The following is a 22,558-nucleotide window of genomic DNA, read 5'->3' on the forward strand; positions in this document are numbered from 1 at the left end:
GAAGCTTGGACGATTCCCCTCTCCAGAAAGGTGTCACAGGTAGACACAAAGTCAGGCCAGGTGTAGCTTCTAGGAAGAGAAAAGAGAGAGAACAAGAAGTTAATACTGAAATCAGATCTCTGATGTATGATGGAGCTAGATCATTAAGGGCTTTATATGTGAGGAGGATAATTTTAAATTATATTCTGGATTTAACAGGGAGCCAATGAAGGGAAGCTAAAATAGGAGAAATATGATCTCTCTTTTTAATTTTCATCAGAACTCTTGCTGCAGCATTTTGAATCAGCTGAAGGCTTTTAACTGCATTTTGTGGACATCCTGATAGTAAAGAATTACAATAGTCCAGCCTTGAAGTAACAAATGCATGGACTAGTTTTTCAGCGTCACTCCTGGACAGGATATTTCTAATTCTGGCAATGTTCCAGAGATGAAAGAAACCTGTTTAATATGGGATTTAAATGACATGTCCTGATCAAAAATAACACCAAGGTTTTTTACTTTATTACTGGAGGTCAATTTAATGCCATCCAGGTTAAGTGATTGACTAAGCAGTTTCTTTTTCAAAGACTCCGGTCCAAAGACGACAACTTCTTTCTTGTCTGAATTTAGAAGCAGAAAATTTAAAGTCATCCAAGTTTTTATGTCTTCAAGACATGCTTGTAGTCTATTTAACCAGTCAAAAGCAACAGAACAATGGATAAATGTGTCAAAATGTCCAAGTGGAAACAGATTTCCCACCAAACTTCACAATGATTACATTGTTTCATACAGTTTATCAGGAACTTAGTGGAAGTTTTGAAAGACAAGCACATCTGAAAATCTAAGTAACTATTCATGAATATCAGAGGCTGAAGAACTAAAACCTGTTAAAATGCAGACTGTGCACATGGACTTCCTGCTGAGTATGCAGTATTAACATGCTCTGCTGTAATGATTTATCTTCCCCTGTCTGATATCTGACACAGTTACCCACATGGTCTCCTCTCCTACATCATGTTACCAGAACAAATAAATACCTCTATATTTAGAAAAATTGCAGCAGTCAGCTTGGAGACAAACTATCCTCATAACATCAGAACATGTCAAGCTGTCTATCTAATGAAATAATATCAATAAATAATAATAAATCACTAAGTGACTTAACAGAAACATACAGCGCCTTGTGAAAGTATTCGGCTCCCTTGAACTTTTCAACCTCTTGCCACATTTCAGGCTTCAAACATAAAGATATAAAATTAAACTTTTTTGTGAAGAATTAACAACAAGTGGGACACAATCGTGAAGTGGAATGAAATTTATTGGATCTGTCAAACTTTTTTAACAAATAAAAAACTGAAAATGGGGCGTGCAATATTATTCGGCCCCTTTACTTTCAGTGCAGCAAACTCACTCCAGAAGTTCATTGAGGATCTCTGAAGGATCCAATGTTGTCCCAAATGACTGATGATAAATAGAAACCACCTGTGTGTAATCAAGTCTCCATATAAATGCACCTGCTCTGTAATAGTCTCAGGGTTCTGTTCAAAGCGCAGAGAGCATCATGAAGACCAAGGATCACAACAGGCAGGTCCGAGATACTGTTGTGGAGACGTTTAAAGCCAGATTTGGATACAAAAAGATTTCCCAAGCTTTAAACATCCCAAGGAGCACTGTGGAAGTAATCATATTGAAATGGAAGGAGTATCAGACCACTGCAAATCTACCAAGACCCGGCCGTCCCTCTAAACTTTCATCTAGAACAAGGAGAAGACTGATCAGAGATGCAGCCAAGAGGCCCATGATCACTCTGGATGAACTGCAGAGATCTACAGCTGAGGTGGGAGAGTCTGTCCATAGGACAACAATCAGTTGTACACTGCATAAATCTGGCCTTTATGGACAAGTGGAAGGAAGAAAGCCATTTCTCAAAGATATCCATAAAAAGTCTCGTTTAAAGTTTGCCACAAGCCACCTGGGAGACACACCAAACATGTGGAAGAAGGTGCTCTGGTCAGATGAAACCAAAATCGAACTGTTTGGCCACAATGCAAAACGATATGTTTGGCGTAAAAGCAACACAGCTCATCACCCTGAACACACCATCCCCACTGTCAAACATGGTGGTGGCAGCATCATGGTTTGGGCCTGCTTTTCATCAGCAGGGACAGGGAAGATGGTCAAAATTGATGGGAAGATGGATGGGGCCAAATACAGGACCATTCTGGAAGAAAACCTGTTGGAGTCTGCAAGAGACCTGAGACTGGGACGGAGAGTTATCTTCCAACAAGACAATGATCCAAAACAGGAAGCCAAATCTACAATGGAATGGTTCACAAATAAACGTATCCAGGTGTTGGAATGGCCAAGTCAAAGTCCAGACCTGAATCCAATCGTGAATCTGTGGAAAGAGCTGAAGACTGCTGTTCACGAACGCTCTCCATCCAACCTCACTGAGCTCCAGCTGTTTAGCAAGGAAGAATGAGCAAGAATTTCAGTCTCTCGATGTGCAAAACTGATAGAGACAAACCCCAAGTGACTTGCAGCTGTAATTGCAGCAAAGGGTGGAGCTACAAAGTATTAACGCAAGGGGGCCAAATAATATTGCACGCCCCATTTTCAGTTTATTTGTTAAAAACGTTTGACAAATCCAATAAATTTCATTCCACTTCACGATTGTATCTTACTTGTTGTTGATTCTTCACAAAAAATTAGAATTTTATATCTTTATGTTTGAAACCTGAAATGTGGCAAAAGGGTGAAAAGTTCAAGGAGGCTGAATACTTTCGCAATGCACTGTAATTATTAACCAAGGATCACTTTAAAATGTGGATCTGAATACAATTCTGCACTGACAAAACACAATTTATAACCCCAACACAAATTCTAATATGAGATAAAGGTAACCAGAGTAAATACAAAATACCTTTGTTAAATACTGATTTCATTTATAAACCTGGCACTATGTAAAATCATCTGCCTTCATCTGTGATTAAGCACTTCTTTGAAAGATAAGTTCAATTTCAGTCATGATTAGTGCCTGACCAGTACAATAAAGGAATTATTTAAATTGAACCTGTCTGACTGCATGAAGTAGGCTAAGAGATCTTAAAAAGCAACTTATCATGCCCCGATTTAAAGAAATTCAAAAACAAATGAGAAGAAAACTCACTGACATCTATCCGTCTGGACAGGGTTAAAAACCCCTTTCTAAGGGTTTGGGCCTCATGAACCACAATGAGGGCCAAAGTTCACAATTAGAAAAAACATGGATAAATGGGGAACCTCTCCAGGAGTGGCCAGACAACCTAAATGATGCATCAACAACTTGTCCAGGTCACATAAGAACCCAAACTATAGCACTGCAGGCCACACTTGTCTCACCACAAATAGTGGCTGCTGCAGAGAAACTAGCCCCTAGATCGACAGAGAAGCTCCTGCCTGTGAGGTGTAACTTGAACCAGGATAAAGCTGTATTAACTACATGCAGCATCCAGGATAACAGCATGTTGTGCTCTATGGTATCAAGAGCTGCTGCGAAGTCCAAAAGCACTAAAACAACAGATTTCCCTGAGTTTACTTTCATTAAAATCTAGCATCCAGCTGAAGGCTTAACTTTGTCAAAGAGCCTATTTACATGTTTGTAGGTAACAATTCAAATTTTGTACCTGTGAATACACAATGAGACCAAAAATGTAGGAACAAACTGTCTGTTGTTGTAATATGTAGCTCTTCTAATTTCCACTTTTACTGACCACACACATCCAAACAATAAAGGTTGGGTTTGAATAAGCTGTATAAAATGTATAGACACATTAAATTACATTTCTAACTGTTGTTTTAAACATGTAAACAGCCTCCTAAAAATGACCATGTTGTACCACATATTTGTGCCACTGAGGGATTCCTAATTTTTATTATTAGTGATAATAATCTGAAAGTATTATTACTATTAAAATAACATACATTACATGCACGTACGATATATTTAACTAAATGTTTCTCTAAAGATTCTTATATAAAGTTTAAAACAATGACACACCAGGTAGTGTCTCCAGATCTTGAACCATCCCTTGTGTTTGCTGCTGCTGCTCAGCTTCGCTTCCAGTTGTTTAACTCATATATTGCAACCCTGGATTTATACTGTATCTGCTTCGGTCCGGTCCAGTCCGTTCCGCAGTGAAGCGGAGGAGCTCCAGGAACCATAAGCAGATAGCGCAATAAAAGCCAGTCATTCTGCCGAAGTTAAACTAGTTTAAACTGCTTCACTTTTCGTTTTATGCATCCAGATATTTTCATGTTTTTTGTTCTGCAATGGGTGAGAACACTGAGTACAGCGAAGCTATACCTGTTGCTTAATTTGGTGCATTTATTGTTTATTTGCTTGCTTTAATTTACCTTAGTTAACCCAGTAACTGATCTAAATAATCTAATATAAACAACTGCTAACACATACACGTGTATAAATAAATATATGTGTGCATTTATTAATATAGCGAGATCTAGTCTGTCTTTAGTGAATTATTTTTTGTTGTGCTGGTTCTGTTTCCTGGTGGTGTGGTATGATTCATGCATATTCTGGCAGTGCTCCAGCATCCAGCAACAATAGACTCTGGTCCAATTTGATGACCATCTGCACGCCGCAGCACTTGTGCTCTGCCATTTGATGAAAGCTGACTTTCTTCTTCTGACTCTGCTGCTTCTCTCTGATAGCGATCCTTCGGTGCTGTCTGTGCTGCTGCCATTGTAGCAGCAGTCAGTTCACCCATTTGATTTCATAAAAGAGCGCAACAAAATCGCAAAGGAGTAGTCTGGAAATACCTTTTTAGTAAAATATATGACCATATATCTCAACAACTGTTCATTCAGTTGCCTGAATTTACTTTTTAAATATTTTATCTATGTTTCCTCTTCATAAATGTAATTGAAGTTATCATGAAAATTCCATGTCACAGGCACTTTAAAGGCCTTTTAACCCTCCTGCAGTCCTGGCTAGGCGCTAGTACAGGTCCTTCTCAAAATATTAGCATATTGTGATAAAGTTCATTATTTTCCATAATGTAATGATGAAAATTTAACATTCATATATTTTAGATTCGTTGTACACTAACTGAAATATTTCAGGTCTTTTATTGTCTTAATACAGATGATTTTGGCATACAGCTCATGAAAACCCAAAATTCCTATCTCACAAAATTAGCATATTTCATCCGACCAATAAAAGAAAAGTGTTTTTAATACAAAAAACGTCAACCTTCAAATAATCATGTACAGTTATGCACTCAATACTTGGTCGGGAATCCTTTTGCAGAAATGACTTCTTCAATGCAGCGTGGCATGGAGGCAATCAGCCTGTGGCACTGCTGAGGTCTTATGGAGGCCCAGGATGCTTCGATAGCGGCCTTTAGCTCATCCAGAGTGTTGGGTCTTGAGTCTCTCAATGTTCTCTTCACAATATCCCACAGATTCTCTATGGGGTTCAGGTCAGGAGAGTTGGCAGGCCAATTGAGCACAGTGATACCATGGTCAGTAAACCATTTACCAGTGGTTTTGGCACTGTGAGCAGGTGCCAGGTCGTGCTGAAAAATGAAATCTTCATCTCCATAAAGCTTTTCAGCAGATGGAAGCATGAAGTGCTCCAAAATCTCCTGATAGCTAGCTGCATTGACCCTGCCCTTGATAAAACACAGTGGACCAACACCAGCAGCTGACACGGCACCCCAGACCATCACTGACTGTGGGTACTTGACACTGGACTTCTGGCATTTTGGCATTTCCTTCTCCCCAGTCTTCCTCCAGACTCTGGCACCTTGATTTCCGAATGACATGCAGAATTTGCTTTCATCCGAAAAAAGTACTTTGGACCACTGAGCAACAGTCCAGTGCTGCTTCTCTGTAGCCCAGGTCAGGCGCTTCTGCCGCTGTTTCTGGTTCAAAAGTGGCTTGACCTGGGGAATGCGGCACCTGTAGCCCATTTCCTGCACACGCCTGTGCACGGTGGCTCTGGATGTTTCTACTCCAGACTCAGTCCACTGCTTCCGCAGGTCCCCCAAGGTCCGGAATCGGCCCTTCTCCACAATCTTCCTCAGGGTCCGGTCACCTCTTCTCGTTGTGCAGCGTTTTCTGCCACACTTTTTCCTTCCCACAGACTTCCCACTGAGGTGCCTTGATACAGCACTCTGGGAACAGCCTATTCGTTCAGAAATTTCTTTCTGTGTCTTACCCTCTTGCTTGAGGGTGTCAATAGTGGCCTTCTGGACAGCAGTCAGGTCGGCAGTCTTACCCATGATTGGGGTTTTGAGTGATGAACCAGGCTGGGAGTTTTAAAGGCCTCAGGAATCTTTTGCAGGTGTTTAGAGTTAACTCGTTGATTCAGATGATTAGGTTCATAGCTCGTTCAGAGACCCTTTTAATGATATGCTAATTTTGTGAGATAGGAATTTTGGGTTTTCATGAGCTGTATGCCAAAATCATCCGTATTAAGACAATAAAAGAGCTGAAATATTTCAGTTAGTGTGCAATGAATCTAAAATATATGAATGTTAAATTTTCATCATGACATTATGGAAAATATTGAACTTTATCACAATATGCTAATATTTTGAGAAGGACCTGTACAGAGGGAGCCAGCTGTCACAGGAGGCGCCAGAAAGAACTGCAGGTGGGGTTGCTCTGAGCCCCACAGGACCAAAATCTAGGGCAGTGGTCGGAAATGTGATGTGGAGGGCTCCCTGCAGCCCGGCGTGTGGGACAACCACGAAAGAGACGGGGGGAAAACTCGAGGAGCGCACACAGGACCCCCAGGACTGCGGGTTAATAAAATATCAGAGAAGGTTCTGGAGTGTGCAAATTCTTCCCTCTCGTTCCTGCTTCAGCGCACCACTGCCCAGTTGTCAGTTCTCTTGATTGGCTGTTGAGAAAGTTACTAAAAGACAGCTGCCTATTAATGTTGTTAAGGTAATTCTCTTTTTGAAGCGAAGTTCGCACATTAGATACTGTATCTACAGCAGAACATATCTTTAGCACACTGCAGGCTAGCTAATCGAGCCAATAACCTAGCGGCTAATATTAGCTTTCAAAGTCAGTCCATTATAACCAGAATGGCAAGAAACCATTATATGCTGTGCAAAATTCAACATAATTTGCTCTTTTAGCTTAAACTAACTTCAGTCACTACTTGTGACCGAAGAACATTTTAATTCTTGATTTTTCTAAATATCTTTAGCTGAAAAAAGTCATTTTGATGTGTTGTCATTAGAACTTGAAACAGCTGACTGTAGCTTATGTCTACAATAAATAAATACTATGGGCAACTTCATTTTATCAGTACAAGGATTATGATTATTGATTAATTAATATTTATCAAAAATTATATTTAAAAATCATAATTCAGGAAAATAGTTTCTTAACCAAAATCTTTACTTACAAATAGAAATCAGAGATGTCCTCTGGTGTTGTGATTATGGGCTCAAAGCTCTTAATAATTAAAATGAGCTAATCATCATTAATAATTGTTAAATTATTAATCAGAACCATAAACTGTTACTGTTTATTCCACCGCTTCACCGAAGCTGGGGGAACTTTGACCTTGTTTTGACAGATAAATCACTCTTGCACGAAACAAACACGAACACTTCTCTTAATTATATATATGAAGATTTATTGAAGCCAAATAATCCTGATATACCATTATTCTGGTCCAAAACATTCACCTAACTAACAACCACTATTCTACAAAAGGGGATTAAAAAAATTACTACCTAACAATAATAGTAATAAAAGAAAATATATGCGCATTGACTGTCTATGAAGATCAAACCAGCAGTTTTATGGACAAAATGTGCAAAGTGGGTTAACTTAGAAAGCGAAGCCCCCCTGGTGTGCTGATGTCTGGATTGCAGCGATCAGCTGGTAAAATGGTGGGGCCACGCCCCTTTAGCCGTACAGCTGATTGCCCCAAATCTCGAACAAAGGGTCATAAAACTCTGAGGTGGGAACTCAGTGGAAAAACTCCAGCAATAAAACTGGAACAAAGGAGTTGTCGGGCGAGGCCCAGACCGCAGTTGCTTTGAATGGAAACTTTTAAAGTCCAACTTCTGACTCCAGGCTGATTTGGGATCAGCCGGACAAAACATGAACACGCACGATTCAGCAGCGCTTGTACAGCAAATCAAAACACAGCTCAGCATAAAATACTTCAATCAGTATTGCATGCAACAAGTTGATACCTTGGATTAACTAGTGGTGATTCTAAATCTCCTCAACTATGCCTCATCCTGCCCAGACCTCTAAATGTACCTATCCGGTTTAATATCAAAGAAAAGAACAAATTACTTTGATGTTGATTTCTTCTCTCCAGCGGTTGAGGATGGGTCAGGTCTGAAGGAAAATGAGAGAGGGGGGATCACGCGTCCGTGATCAACTCAAGAAAAAAAACAGTAAACTTCTCATCCATCCAGGAGGGGAAAATATGAAGAACCATTTAGTCGACTGAATCACAAGGAGGAAACTCATCTCCTTGGAAATAAAACCTCTGTGGGTTTTCACCTGTGCCGGGTGTCGGCGTGGTCTTCCATCGGTATATGAATCTTCGGACCTTCTTGTATCAGGCAGATTCCAGCTTTCAAGCTCTTCCAGGAATGGCCTTGTGGAGAAAAAGTTTGTCTGCAAGCTTTTGTCTCTCCAGATATCCACCTCCGTTGCATCATCCCATGAGATACGCTGGAAATGGCAACGAAAGTTTATTTTCCGCGGGTTTTATAATCCCGGGTGACGTCAGAGCTGCGATGTCTGTTGAGCTGCGCATGTTCAACTGTGCGACCAAAATAGATAACTCCAACATCAGTAATAATCATATTACTTTAGCAGCAGCAATATAATATTTTGTTAAGTGTGTGTGTTAATACCCTGATACCAAAGTGTGAAAAGCTTTTTTAGGCAAGGTTATCATGTTTTCCGAACCTCATATCAGCCAAGTATCGGCAGGTCTGGCTAGAAACACTAAAGCAATAAGTTTTAGTTTCAAGCACTTCATATAAAATTAAAGCACCTTTAAGACCTTAAAAACAAAAGAATTTCAGCATTTTCAAGGATTTCAAGCACCTGTATGAACCATGTTAGTTGCAAATGTGGCAACATCTAAAGGGAAACAAACAGGCTTTCCAATAGTATAAGATCGATTACCAGGAAGCATTGTTAAAACAACGAAATAATCATGCAAACTCTAATGTGCTTATTTTCTGTGCTGAGTTTACACTGCAGAAGAATGTTGTGCTCTTGAAAGAAAATGAAAACAATTAATTAGGGATATATAATCAACCACTGGGTTTAAAAATGTCAGACTTACATTTCTTCTTTCATTTAAAACTAGGCAGAAATGTGGTAACGACAAAGACCTTAAGGTAGCAGTACTCCTATCTTTCTTGAACTGACTGACTTTCTTGATTCCTCTAATGGCATGGATTGAGAAGCTAAAGAATGAACACTTTAACTGAGCTCCATCACAGAATGAGAGAAACACGCCGGTGTGTTTGCTGGTTCATCTCCAACAATACCTGACTGATGTCCGGCTCGGACCTGCTGGAGCACATGGTCTGCAGCTCTCTGATTAGATCCGTCTCATCATCAAAGAACGCTGGCAGACCACCCGTCTGTCTGCAAACCCAAATATTAATATCACATTTAATTCAACAAGCTGTTTAACATTGAAACTGTTTCTAAAAAGCATTAGGATGCACATCCAGACTCCACAGTCCTACAGCAGCAGCGCTGTTTTTTCTTTGGAAACAGTACTGTGTATCATCAGTAACAGCCAGAACACCAACCTGTGGCCGTTGGACATGAACCTGACGTCAGAGCTGGAGACCGAACCTGAAATCACACACATTCACCAGCGACTTTATGAACAAAGCGTGACAATATTCAGCATGTTTCTGCAAACCTTTACAACATTCTTTGTTGTTTTTATTTCCTTTCTGAAGTTTTGCCACATCATGACTCCACGTGAGGGTAAATATCATTTATTTTTATTATGTTCTCCGTATTAGGAGCAGAACCATGTATGTATGTGATGCCTTTTGTTAGTCAGACTGGTACAGCTGCTTCTAAATCAACTGTAAATCAGAAAAATACATTTGCTGTTAAAGGTAAAATAAGGTGTGCTCTGTCCACACTGGGAACCTTTGGATCCTTTGTTTTATATGATTATGGTCAGCATCACCTATCAAGCCTATCAGGCAGCACCCCCTTGTGGACACTGAAAACAGAACACTCAAATATGGGCACTTGTCAAGTTGTGTACAACCCTGTAGTTTACTGCGGATCCGGCTTTCTTTTTACTACTCAGCTCTCTGATTCTGTCACCAGAACAGCTCAGCAGGTTCTTACCCTCTCTAAAGGAGCCCCCAGAGCTCCAGTTTAGGGAGGGGCTTCCCTTCTTCCTGGGACTGGTGTTGGATCTTCTTAGCTTGCCGCTGTCTCGTCCCCGTCTCCCTCCTCCTACACCCCCCTTACATGAACCGAGGGCTGGCAGAGTAGACGAGCTCCCCTGAAACTCCAGCAGGTACCGTTCCATTTCTAAAGGATCGAGCAAAAAAGAATGTGTATGTTTTTTTCTTCCTTGTTTACCTTAAACACCATCTTTTCTTTGCATGTGTCAGTGAGACGATAATGTATGTCGTCCACCCACCGTGGCGAGGTACGGGGCAACCCAGCATCACAGCCTTGTTGACCAGGATGCTGAGGGCGGCTTTCACCACGGCCTGCTGCCCAGCGCTCAGCCCACAGTTGCTAGGAGATGGTCGTAGCGAGGGAGAGGGTGACGGGAGAGAGGAGGCAGAGCGCTTGGTCATTACACGGGAGATGACTGCTCCTTCCACCCGTGGTACGACTACAGCATTCCAGAGACAGGCCAGCCACCTGTTGGTAAACAACCCCATCATACAGGCTCCACTGTCTGACTCCTGTGTTTTTCATATAATCTGACACAATTCTCTGAGTTAATGGACAGACACCTTCTCACTACAGTGACGGACACTTTATATTAAAATGTTTGTACTCAGATGCCAACCTGACAATAGCCTGAATGTTGTTGGGAACCACTGGGCAGGACAGGAACAGCTGTGGGCCTAGCAAAGCCTCATGGGTCCCCAGACGGGACAGACAGGCATTGAGCTGCTGCCAGACCTGATTCACCCACAACACTGAGCGCTCCATGAGGCCATCGGGCAACCAAGCTCCAGTCCCCACCTGGAACATCAGTATGTTGAAACACTTCTGACCTTGAATTCATCCTATAAAAAAAATGTAAGCAGAAACCTAAAACTAAAAGGACACCTCTATGTGGCAGCTGCAGCCAAAAGTTTGACTAACCTTATGAAGCAGCTTCCTGCACAAGTGCCTTCCCAGCAGACTGTGCAGGGGCTCCTGGTCCCAGCGCAGCATCACCCAGCGGAAATGTTGCTGAAGACAGAGCTCTGATCCCTGGAGGCGGGGCTTTGACAATGTGCCAATCAGGAAGTTGTTTTCTCTTATGTGGTGTGAACCTGCATGAAGACAAAGGTGACAGATCTTCCATTCAGATTGTCTATCCCAGTCCTTTCTGTTAGAAGCACAGCCGGCCCAAGACAAAAAAGCCACTGCTTAGGGCCCCCCAAGAAATATAAACACAGACCATAGATCTACATTTTGTAGAATACTCTTAAATTTGATGTGACAGTTTCAGGATAGCTTATTTAAAAGGCTGTTTTAAATAGGTTAACATTTTTAAGGAATTGGCAAGTTTACTTTGTGGAAGTGCAAAGAATAATCTTTGTTTGATTGTTGTGTTAACATAATTACAATCTAATGCCACAAATTTAATCTTTTCTGTTTGAGCTCAGTTTGTTCACAAATAAATCTCAGCAAATAAGAACCAATTATCTGTGATTATCTGCGATTTTAACCTCAGCCAGTTAAATTTGGCCTCCTCTCCCAGATTCCACCAAATCTGTATTATAAAACTGTTAGCGGGACCTAAATCACTGTTTAAGGCCCCATACAACCTTTCGCCAGCCCCAGTTAGAAGGGACAGGTTAGTTTAATTCAGTTTATTTATATTTCTTAAGGCACATTCAAAAAAATAAAAACTCTATTAAATTAAATCCTACAGATTCCAGGTCAGTTACATTCCAATTTAATCCCAACTATCAGTGCAGTCAGATTTAGTTTATTATTCAAATTGGTTAAACGGGTTTTTCTATCTAAGGAAATCCAGCGATTGCATCGAGTCAGTGACTTGCAGCATTCATTCCTCCTGGATGAGCATGTAGCGACAAAGGACAGTCACTTGCATTGTGTTGTTGACTTTGCAGAACTGGTTGCACTGGTGTGTCTAACCTTTTCAGTTCAGAACTCAAGCTTATATGTAAGGAGACCCTGAACCATATACCACTTGTTCTGGTTACAAGTTAAAGACAAGAACCAGACAGCTCTGAGGAGCGCATAAATCTGGGTAAACTTTAACTGCCTTAATATTAGCTACAGGCAGAGTGAGTGGACTCCCTCAGCGCTTTTTCTTTCTGTGACATAAAATCATTTGTTTACAGTATCAGCACTGGAAAAACTTTCTTCGTCTTGTTTTCTAATTCCTCTGATCTTCTTCAGCTATTCTCGGTCCGTACGCCGCAGCACTAAAGTTGTCAGAGTTAAAAAACTTTACTGATTGCATTTAAAGGCAGCCTGGGGTTTCACACAAAGTTGCAGTAAAAAAAGGATGTGCTTGTGTGATTGATACCAATACATGCGAGGCATGGCACTAGGACTAAATTGCTACCCTGAGTCTGGCCTTTGTTGTACCTGTGCTCAGAATCAGAGGGGAGGCAAAGCCTCTGTTGTCCAGGCTTAGGCAGAGGTCTCCAAGCAAGCCTGTTAGAGATGAAGCCTTCTCCAATCCCTCCAGCAGTACCACCACACAGCGATCAGTGTCTCCAGACACCCCTGCAAACCCTGACCTCACTGCTGGCACCAGGAAGCCTGGGTAAAAACACAGAAGAAAAAAAAGTATATCATCCTAATGGATATTTCAGCTCATCCCACAGATGCTCAATTGGGCTGAGATCAGATACACCAGGAGAACATTTTTATTGGCCGAGGCCAATAGGTGTTTATTTAAAATGTCCTGGGATTAGGATTTTATCAGGGATGAGAAACAGGCCCAAAATCACTGAACCTCTACCATACATAACAGCGGGCAAGAGGCATTTTTCCATTATTTATACTTTGTTTGTGTTTGTTGCTGAAAGCTTCTAGTCTCATCTAAACAGACCACATTGTGCCAAAAAAAGTCCCAGCTGAAAGTTTTCGTTTGTGAAAATGTTTTCTTCTTACATGCCTCCAAAACAATTGGTTGGCATCTAGATAGTGTTTGATGGCTAAGACTTTTTCCGGTTCTTTCCTTGATCTACAATCATTCAATAAAGTAGAAAATGTGTTCCGATGAGGCTAGTTTTTCAGATTAAAAGTACTTTCTGAAAATAACAAGCAGGTATTAAACATACTATCCATTAAGCCCACATTCCAATAATAAAAATGTGTTTTTTATTGCTCTGATGTAATACTTTAATCTTAAATGTCATGTTTTCATTAGCTGTGGGCAGAAAAGCAATTACCTTAAATAAAGGCTTGAAAACATTAGTCTGTGTGGAAATAATCTAAATAATTTTGTTCATAATGTGTGAAATAAATGAACTTTTCAGTAACATTCAGTAATAGTTTAGTGGATGAGCGATATGGACTTAAATGTTTATGAAGATGCTTTGTGGTATTTATTGTAATGTAAGATAGTGACATAAATATCCCAATAGATGGTGCTGTTGTTCTGTGGGTGTTCTTTGGAAATCCAGCAGTTCTGGGATGTTTGTCCTAGTAGGGACACCGTAGCACTGAGGTTTTGCCGCGAAAGCTGCCATATTCATCACAGTTTGCTTTTACTGCCTGTAAAATAAGCTGCATCTGCAGTGTACTACAATACAATATACACCAAAAGGTGCCCAATACTGTTCATGCAGCTAATTATTTAGGATGTTAGAAGTGTTAAATAACTGAGTTAATGTATGTTTACCAAACTACTGTTTTATTGACGAGATTTAAGTTATCACACATACATATTAGAGCAATCTTTATGCTTGGTATTTGACATGGTGAAGATGGCGCTAGAAGAACCACTGTTACAAAGTACAGATAGTGCAATGTGGGCGCATACTATTGTCTGCTGTTGAACTGAATTAGACAATTATTTTATTGTTTTATTATCTTCTAAATGACTGAATGTGCTAAAGACAGTTTGTTTTTACTGTCTGTAAAGTCTAAGAAGAGTAACTGGATGGAATAAATGCTCCAAGGTCTCCCCACAAAGCAGAATCCTGTGTCTGGTGCCTCTGTTTCCGCATTGAACACACCTCACCTACATCCCAAACACAACGCAGTTTACAGAGGGATCGACTGGGTTACAGTAAGAACGATAAAAGTGACAATAAAAAGGCATTTACAACTACTCATCACAAACCCTGCTATTAAATAAAAAGCCTATTTTCAAATAGTCATTTTCAGTACACCATTTACTTAAAGAAGTGAGATTTTTATCACTGGCTTTTGGAGTACCTGCAACTAAAAGTAGTTTTGAATTAATTGATATTTATCGATGCTCTAAAGCAACAATCCCAACAATATTGTCAGTGTTTGGGGTTTTAGACATTAATTTCTAATTTATTGTTGTCACAATAAATCAAAATTCTTATTACGATAAGAAATTCAAGATAATGATAAATGATATGATAAAAGCCCATCCTTATTATTGAATATTTACATGTGTTCTTTATCCCTTACTAATGTACTGACAAGTAATGGGGGATTCAAGTCGCCAATATTATGTCCCTGAGTGGCCTCAGGAGGTAGTAACAAACCTGTAACCACTATGACCTGTAAGGGGTAACACTGCAACGAGTGTGACATAGTCACATGATACAAAGCAAGACAGCAGCAGCACAGTGTGGGTCCAGAGAGAGCAGAGACACCGGACAATTTTCCATTGCCTGTCTGTTCTGAGAAATCTACTGGTAATCAGACTCTGATGCAGATATTACACATGATGACGGTGGGAATATTGCTGTATTTAAAGCACTGAATGCATTTATAGAGCTGCATGAGGATTGTGACACAACTCAGCCTTGTGGGGACTTCCCCTATATCTGAGCAAATATCCCTGACACCTGACTTACATACATCACTCAGGTAAATGCTATGAATCAGTGCTCCAGAATTAGTCCTGTGCCGGGCTTTTGATTTAAAATTGAGATTTTTTCATAATGAAGTTTGTTCACAAAAATATGCTCAGTAAATTATTAGCCCCTTAGAGACAGCCTAGAGGGGTCTGATGATCCCTACTGGTATTATGGTTTGCTCCAGTGACGTGTGTTGAACTCTAAAACATTAGATGCTGTACTGGTATGTCAGTCAGTCAGTCATTTTCTACCGCTTATTCCATAGTGGGTCGCGGAGAAGCTGGTGCCTATCTCCAGCAGTCTATGGGCAGGAAGCCGGGTACACCCTGGACAGGTCGCCAGTCCATCACAGGGCAACACACCAAACAACCACGCACACACTCATTCACACACCTAAGGGCAATTTAGCGAGACCAATTAACCTAACAGGCATGTCTTTGAACTGTGGGAGGAACCCAGAGTACCCGGTGAGAACCCACACATGCAAACTCCATGCAGAAAGACGGGAATTGAACCCAGGACCTGCTTCAAAGCAACAGTGCTACCAACTGCGCCACCGTAATGGTATGTGCTTGTTCTAAATCCGTGGTGTCCAAAGTCAGTCCTCAATGGCCAATGTCCTCCATGTTTTAGGTGTTGTCCTGGTTCGACACAACTGAACTTAACGTGGGCGCGGTGTTGGTGGTGTAGGGGTTAAGCACGAGACCATGTGCAGAGGCTATGGTCCTTGATGCGGCTGTCCCGCGTACGAGACCTGGTGACCTTTGCCGAATGTCTCTTTGCTTTCTTTCCTGTTTACCTACTGTCGAAAATTAAAGGCCTCTATTGCCGCAAAAAAAACCCATAGAAGACAACTGAACTTGACGAGTGCTGAAGTGGTAGGTCTCCGTAGACACATGCAGGACACCGGCCCTGGAGGACTGGAGTTGAGGACACCCCGGTTCTAAATGGACCAGACATACACCTTCCCAATAGACGAGCTTTCAGTTTGAATATTTTAATGGGAACATTTCTCACCACAGTTGATGAAGATCTCCAACAGTTGCTCTTTGGTCAGGCTGTCCTCCACCTCAATCCTAACCACGTCACAGCTCGTTCCCCCTGCCTCCTGTTTCGACTGATACAAACACAGTGAGAGGAGGCACAATGAGGTAAGATGCACGTCGTCATGGAAACATAAGAAATGTACTACTACGTGCTGAGAGAAATGGAGCAATGGAGCAGGGGAATGTGAATGAACACAAAGGGCTTTTCTTGGCTGGTCGGTGTCATCAGAGAAAGAATGTTTGTCGCCTGTGAATCCTTTGTTTATATATTTCTGTGCTGTTTCACAATGATACAAATACTACTAAAGAATATCATTTACTGGAGCATGGCTAAGGAGGCTTAGCAGAACTTCAAACAAGATATGCCTACAAAGCCCTTCAGGTCAGTACTATTAAGATTATTTTGCACATTTACAGATTAGCGTATTTAAACCTGCTGCCAGCCGTTGCCTTGGTAACCTGACAGAATGAACAGTAATGTGATTCGGACAGTAGTTACAGCTACTGATGATCTGACAAGCTAGTAAAGGGGACGTTCTTGCTACAGTTTTCACAGATGTTTTTATTTTTCTCCACCCCCGTCGGCTGACTGTGGTTCGTCTCACTGCACTGAACTCCAGCAGTGTCATCACATGGCTGTTTGCAGACAATTTCTGTTTCACTGCTTCACACCACTACAACAAAGAAAGAGACTATTTCTGTTTAGGGTGGAACTAGTGGCTCACATGGTCAGTTCTCAAATCAGACCTTTGCACCCCAGCCAGATCTCAGCCTTCAGTTTCGTACCTTGATGCAGTGAGCGACCACATTAGCAATGTACTCTTGGAAGCTGCCCTCCAGGCCATGGAAGAAGAGGTTACCGTACTGCTCCACCTTAACACGGAAAGGGAAACAGATTGGGAGAATAATGTGATGATGAGAAGCTTTGCCTCCACACCAGCCTGTTTAGTCCTTTAATCCATGCATCATACCTATTTATAGCTTTTGTTCACTTCATGAATTTTACAATAAACTAGATAGGATTTAAGTTGTTCTACATTAGCATTGAATTACAGCACTATTGAAAGGAAGGAATATAACTGTTTTATGGATCAAACATCTATCTGGTTTATCTGTTTCTGAGTTTGCATCATCCTCTCTTCAGCAAAGCCAGCAGAGGGCATTACAGCAGCTAGGAAATGGTAAGCACATTTTATATTCTTCTTTTCATCTGGCCAACATCTCTTCATGCTTCTTCACCATTTCTCATAATAGTGTCTGTGTGTGTGTCTAAGTGCCTTTGTTTACCAGGCGGACGTAGTTGTGCAGCAGTGGCAAAGGGAGGAGGGATTCCAGGGCTAACTCATCGAGACACGACTCAGGCAGACCTGTCAGAGAGATGTATCTTAGTATAATGATGAGGGTGTATACAGATAACCTTGTATCAATTGTTATGGTTGTGTCCATAAAAACTAGAAAGCCAGATAGCTTTAATATATCATTCTATTCATGCTAGTCAGCATGGTTAAGTAATATGAATATTGGCAGGTCCTGGACAATAGTACAGCTTGAAAAAGATTTGTTCGACAGAACTCACTGGACTGCCCAAGACTCAGAACAATGGGAAGGTCCAAAGAACTCAGTAAAGAAGAAGGATTTATATGAGATGGGAAAGTCATTTGGAACAATTTCTATGTAACTACCGATTTAAAATCATGAGTTAAAGTAACTGTATGCAAGTACAAGTTATTCGGATGTTATTCTATGTTGCCATGATCTAGAACAACTGTCTGCTTCAGATGAAAGAAAATTAGTAAGAAACAGCCCAGGAACCACCAAGGACAAAGTCTGCCATGGACTGGAGACTCCTGGAACACCATTGTCAGTAGGCTGATAGGCAGCTGACCAAGAAAGAAGAAGCTGCTCCAAAATCGACACCTACTAGTTTAAATGAAATTTGCAGTTGGCCCTCCTTTTTGAATAAAGCTGTATCTGTATACCTATGCTTAGATGTTGGCTCTTTGGCAGGAAACACACCGATTTAAATGAGCTTTAACAGGAGTGGTCAGATATCCAACACCAGTCATGCCAGAAACTTGTTGATGGCTTCAAAAAGCATGTGGTCAAGGAGCAACTCATTTTGCTACATTTTATTGGGGGGGTATGCATGTAAAGAACAATTTATTCAAACTAGTGGACCCAGTTCTGGTTTTTAAACATAGCATGTTTTAAGATCTGGGCTCCCTGAAAAAGAACTTTTCAAAGAAATCATGAAGGAATGTAATAACTGCATAACTGCAGGGTCAATCTGTCCGATTGTCAATTTGACTGTTATTTAAATCCCCTAAATTAACCTATACACAACACAACCAAACGACAACAGCTCAATCTATAAAATGTTAGCCCAGTGCTGAGAAACTATAATGTATTAACTGCAAGTAAAAGCACATAAGGGAATGTTGCATATGTGTTTAATTAAATAGCTCCTAATAGCTGCAGAGAGTAGAAACGAGTTAGAGATGAGCTTTCGATCCCACCATAATTGGCCACATTTATCACACTAACAGTTTACAGACGAATGTAGATTTTAAAAGATCTGTCATGCTTGAATGTAGTTGTGAACTGTTGCTAAACTGAAATCAGAGATACAATTTCATTAATCTGCATTAATCTGTACATTTAATCTGTTAATTTGTACATTTTAGGAAGTAACCTGCAGACTTACAACCCGCAGCTCAACTTCTTCAAAGAAAAACAAAAACACTTCAAAAATATCAACGAAGTCCAATTTTATAGGCTGCACGTTTAAAACCTCAGGCACTTGCAATTTATATAAAGGCAAGGCACTACTATGTGACATGACTAAATCATTAATTTAATCTTGATTTAGTTTCAGTTAAAACTTGGCATTAACCAATCAAAGCCCTTCTTTGGCAAACATGTCCCAGGCTGAGTTTTCTTTCATGTGCTGTCGCTCAGTGAGAAGAGTCTGCTAAATTAGTTCAAATGCATCCAAACACCAGATCCTTTAATCCACCAAATGGTTTTATTGACCAGTGATCACAGCTCTGACTGCATAAAATTAAATGAGCAGAAGGAGGCTGCCAGGTTTGTACCTTTGAGGCGGATTTTAATACACTGGCTGAGAGGCTTTCTGACCAGATCCCAGGGAGATACGGGCAGCTCCTGACCGGGTAACCACTTGGTATCGCCTGGAAGACATAAAGAGGACATATGGGTTTTAAGGAGACATTATGTACAGGTCCTTCTCAAAATATTAGCATATTGTGATAAAGTTCATTATTTTCCATAATGTCATGATGAAAATGTAACATTCATATATTTTAGATTCATTGCACACTAACTGAAATATTTCAGGTCTTTTATTGTCTTAATACGGATGATTTTAGCATACAGCTCATGAAAACCCAAAATTCCTATCTCACAAAATTAGCATATCATTAAAAGGGTCTATAAACGAGCTATGGACCTAATCATCTGAATCAACGAGTTAACTCTAAACACCTGCAAAAGATTCCTGAGGCCTTTAAAACTCCCAGCCTGGTTCATCACTCAAAACCCCAATCATGGGTAAGACTGCCGACCTGACTGCTGTCCAGAAGGCCACTATTGACACCCTCAAGCAAGAGGGTAAGACACAGAAAGACATTTCTGAACAAATAGGCTGTTCCCAGAGTGCTGTATCAAGGCACCTCAGTGGGAAGTCTGTAGGAAGGAAAAAGTGTGGCAGAAAACGCTGCACAACGAGAAGAGGTGACCGGACCCTGAGGAAGATTGTGGAGAAGGGCCGATTCCAGACCTTGGGGGACCTGCGGAAGCAGTGGACTGAGTCTGGAGTAGAAACATCCAGAGCCACCGTGCACAGGCGTGTGCAGGAAATGGGCTACAGGTGCCGCATTCCCCAGGTCAAGCCACTTTTGAACCAGAAACAGCGGCAGAAGCGCCTGACCTGGGCTACAGAGAAGCAGCACTGGACTGTTGCTCAGTGGTCCAAAGTACTTTTTTCGGATGAAAGCAAATTCTGCATGTCATTTGGAAATCAAGGTGCCAGAGTCTGGAGGAAGACTGGGGAGAAGGAAATGCCAAAATGCCAGAAGTCCAGTGTCAAGTACCCACAGTCAGTGATGGTCTGGGGTGCCGTGTCAGCTGCTGGTGTTGGTCCACTGTGTTTTATCAAGGGCAGGGTCAATGCAGCTAGCTATCAGGAGATTTTGGAGCACTTCAGGCTTCCATCTGCTGAAAAGCTTTATGGAGATGAAGATTTAATTTTTCAGCATGACCTGGCACCTGCTCACAGTGCCAAAACCACTGGTAAATGGTTTACTGACCATGGTATCACTGTGCTCAATTGGCCTGCCAACTCTCCTGACCTGAACCCCATAGAGAATCTGTGGGATATTGTGAAGAGAACGTTGAGAGACTCAAGACCCAACACTCTGGATGAGCTAAAGGCCGCTATCGAAGCATCCTGGGCCTCCATAAGACCTCAGCAGTGCCACAGGCTGATTGCCTCCATGCCACGCTGCATTGAAGCAGTCATTTCTGCAAAAGGATTCCCGACCAAGTATTGAGTGCATAACTGTACATGATTATTTGCCCGTAGGCTGAAATGATAGTCAGAGACCTCTCCCCAACCCGAAGGCGCAGGGATACGACCCTCTCATCCACTGGGGTAAACCCCAACACGAGACGGCTGAGCTGGGGGGCAACAAGCAAACCCACACCAGCCCGCCGCCTCTCCCCGTGGGCCACTCCAGAAAAGAAATATTAACATTTCTTTTCTCCAAAACCCAAAAGCATCCACTGTACTATTTGTTGGTACGTATATGATCATTTCAGACATATTATCAGGATAGTAAAGATATACTTGTGCTTGATTAATCAGTATTATTGTTGCTTCACTTAATAAATGTAAAAAGGATTCATTGTTTTCTAGCACAGGATGCGTGCTGTTTGCTCTTTGTCCTCATGGAAAGTCTCTTCTTAACCTCAGTGGAGCTGTTCTAAAGTCTGCATTATTCTGACTAAAGAAACATTTTGTGCAACAATTATAATCCATACACTGGAAGAAAATGATCCTTTGTAGTATAATCTCTTTCTGAAAAGCTAATGGTGGAGGTAGTTTTCACTCCTCCATCATCACCTCCTGCCTTTGCTGGCCTTAGCGAATGTGAAGCTATGTACTATGACTGTTTTTACATAAATATGGGTGAATTATTAAGTAAATAGGTTTGCAAAAAATCTGCGACTTTGTTGGAAGCAAATGTTGGAAACTTTCCATTGGTATTTCAAAGAATTTAAGGAAAATAACAGCAATTTATGGGAATATACAGGAATAAAATTAGAAATTAAATATTATAACAGGAATATAACAGGAATTCAAAATGTACATAAGAAAAGTAAATCTTACAATAATCCTGACTAAAACAGCCAGATTTCATGCAAGTACACGAGTATATTACGGTAGACGCCACGCCCTCTAGATGAACTGGGGATGCCTCCATCACATGCCCAGATGATTTCTTCAACCCCAGACTATTGAGAACACATTTCTGAGCCAACATACAGTCCAGTAATTTTGTGAGACAAATATATTTGATGCAAGGCATTAATGTTTCATTAGAAAATATCACATTAAAATCTATGTATACAGTAGATAGATAGCTAAGTTAGATACTGAATGTAAGATATTGCTAGATCCATTATGACCTTTAATTAGGTGGTATTGTCAGAGATGAGTGATATTTTATTTAATATTTGCATTTAAATGAAAACTTGATCAGGTTCTACTTACAAACAAATCTGTTGAAATATAATGTTTTAGATGTATTACTTTGCATGAGGTCTGCCTTGACAAAACAAGTTCTTCTTATGTCTGCATATGATACTGTTTGTTTAAATCACCCTCAATTTCAAGTAAACTCATAAATTCTTATAAAACCACTATCTTGACTTCCCATTTACCAGAAACGCTCCTTTTAGCACCCCTGCCCCTAACTGCATATATAAAGCCTTGTTTAAACTATGTCTATGAACAGAGATGCTAGTTAATTGTTAGTCCAATTTCAGGAGATTTTCCTTTGTGTACTGTTTGAGGAAAAACAAACTACTGATTGTCAGTTATTTTCCTATCATCTTATTTTAGTCTATTAAAGCCAAAGATAACTTCTTTAAAAGGCCCTGTTAAAGTATCTGTTTTATTTTGGCAACAGTTAAAGAATTAAATTAACCATAAATTAATTCTGCAAAATAGATGCAAGAAAATACAACACTTGGTAA

The 22,558-nt window shown here is 40.7% G+C and overlaps 1 protein-coding gene and 1 long non-coding RNA gene across 3 annotated transcripts in view; one reads left to right on the forward strand and one right to left on the reverse strand.

Annotated features, from left to right (window-relative positions):
- cttnbp2 (cortactin binding protein 2) overlaps positions 1-22,558 on the reverse strand; it is a 124,060-nt gene that overhangs the window by 3,757 nt on the left and 97,745 nt on the right. For both annotated transcript variants that reach the window (XM_047350133.1, XM_047350127.1), the window contains exons 11-21: positions 19,375-19,470; positions 17,567-17,646; positions 17,066-17,152; positions 16,251-16,350; positions 12,811-12,987; positions 11,347-11,519; positions 11,045-11,223; positions 10,664-10,893; positions 10,363-10,551; positions 9,801-9,846; positions 9,531-9,630 (exon numbers count right to left, since the gene is read on the reverse strand). In XM_047350133.1, the coding sequence (XP_047206089.1) occupies positions 9,531-9,630; positions 9,801-9,846; positions 10,363-10,551; positions 10,664-10,893; positions 11,045-11,223; positions 11,347-11,519; positions 12,811-12,987; positions 16,251-16,350; positions 17,066-17,152; positions 17,567-17,646; positions 19,375-19,470 (1,457 nt within the window). The remainder of the gene's footprint in view (positions 1-9,530; positions 9,631-9,800; positions 9,847-10,362; positions 10,552-10,663; positions 10,894-11,044; positions 11,224-11,346; positions 11,520-12,810; positions 12,988-16,250; positions 16,351-17,065; positions 17,153-17,566; positions 17,647-19,374; positions 19,471-22,558) is intronic.
- Positions 16,415-18,244, forward strand: LOC124858233. The gene is made up of 3 exons (XR_007035779.1): positions 16,415-16,661; positions 17,424-17,460; positions 17,554-18,244. It is a non-coding gene; the product is annotated as an uncharacterized LOC124858233 (long non-coding RNA).

Source organism: Girardinichthys multiradiatus, chromosome 2 (assembly GCF_021462225.1).
Source record: "Girardinichthys multiradiatus isolate DD_20200921_A chromosome 2, DD_fGirMul_XY1, whole genome shotgun sequence".
NCBI classification, from domain to species: domain Eukaryota; kingdom Metazoa; phylum Chordata; class Actinopteri; order Cyprinodontiformes; family Goodeidae; genus Girardinichthys; species Girardinichthys multiradiatus.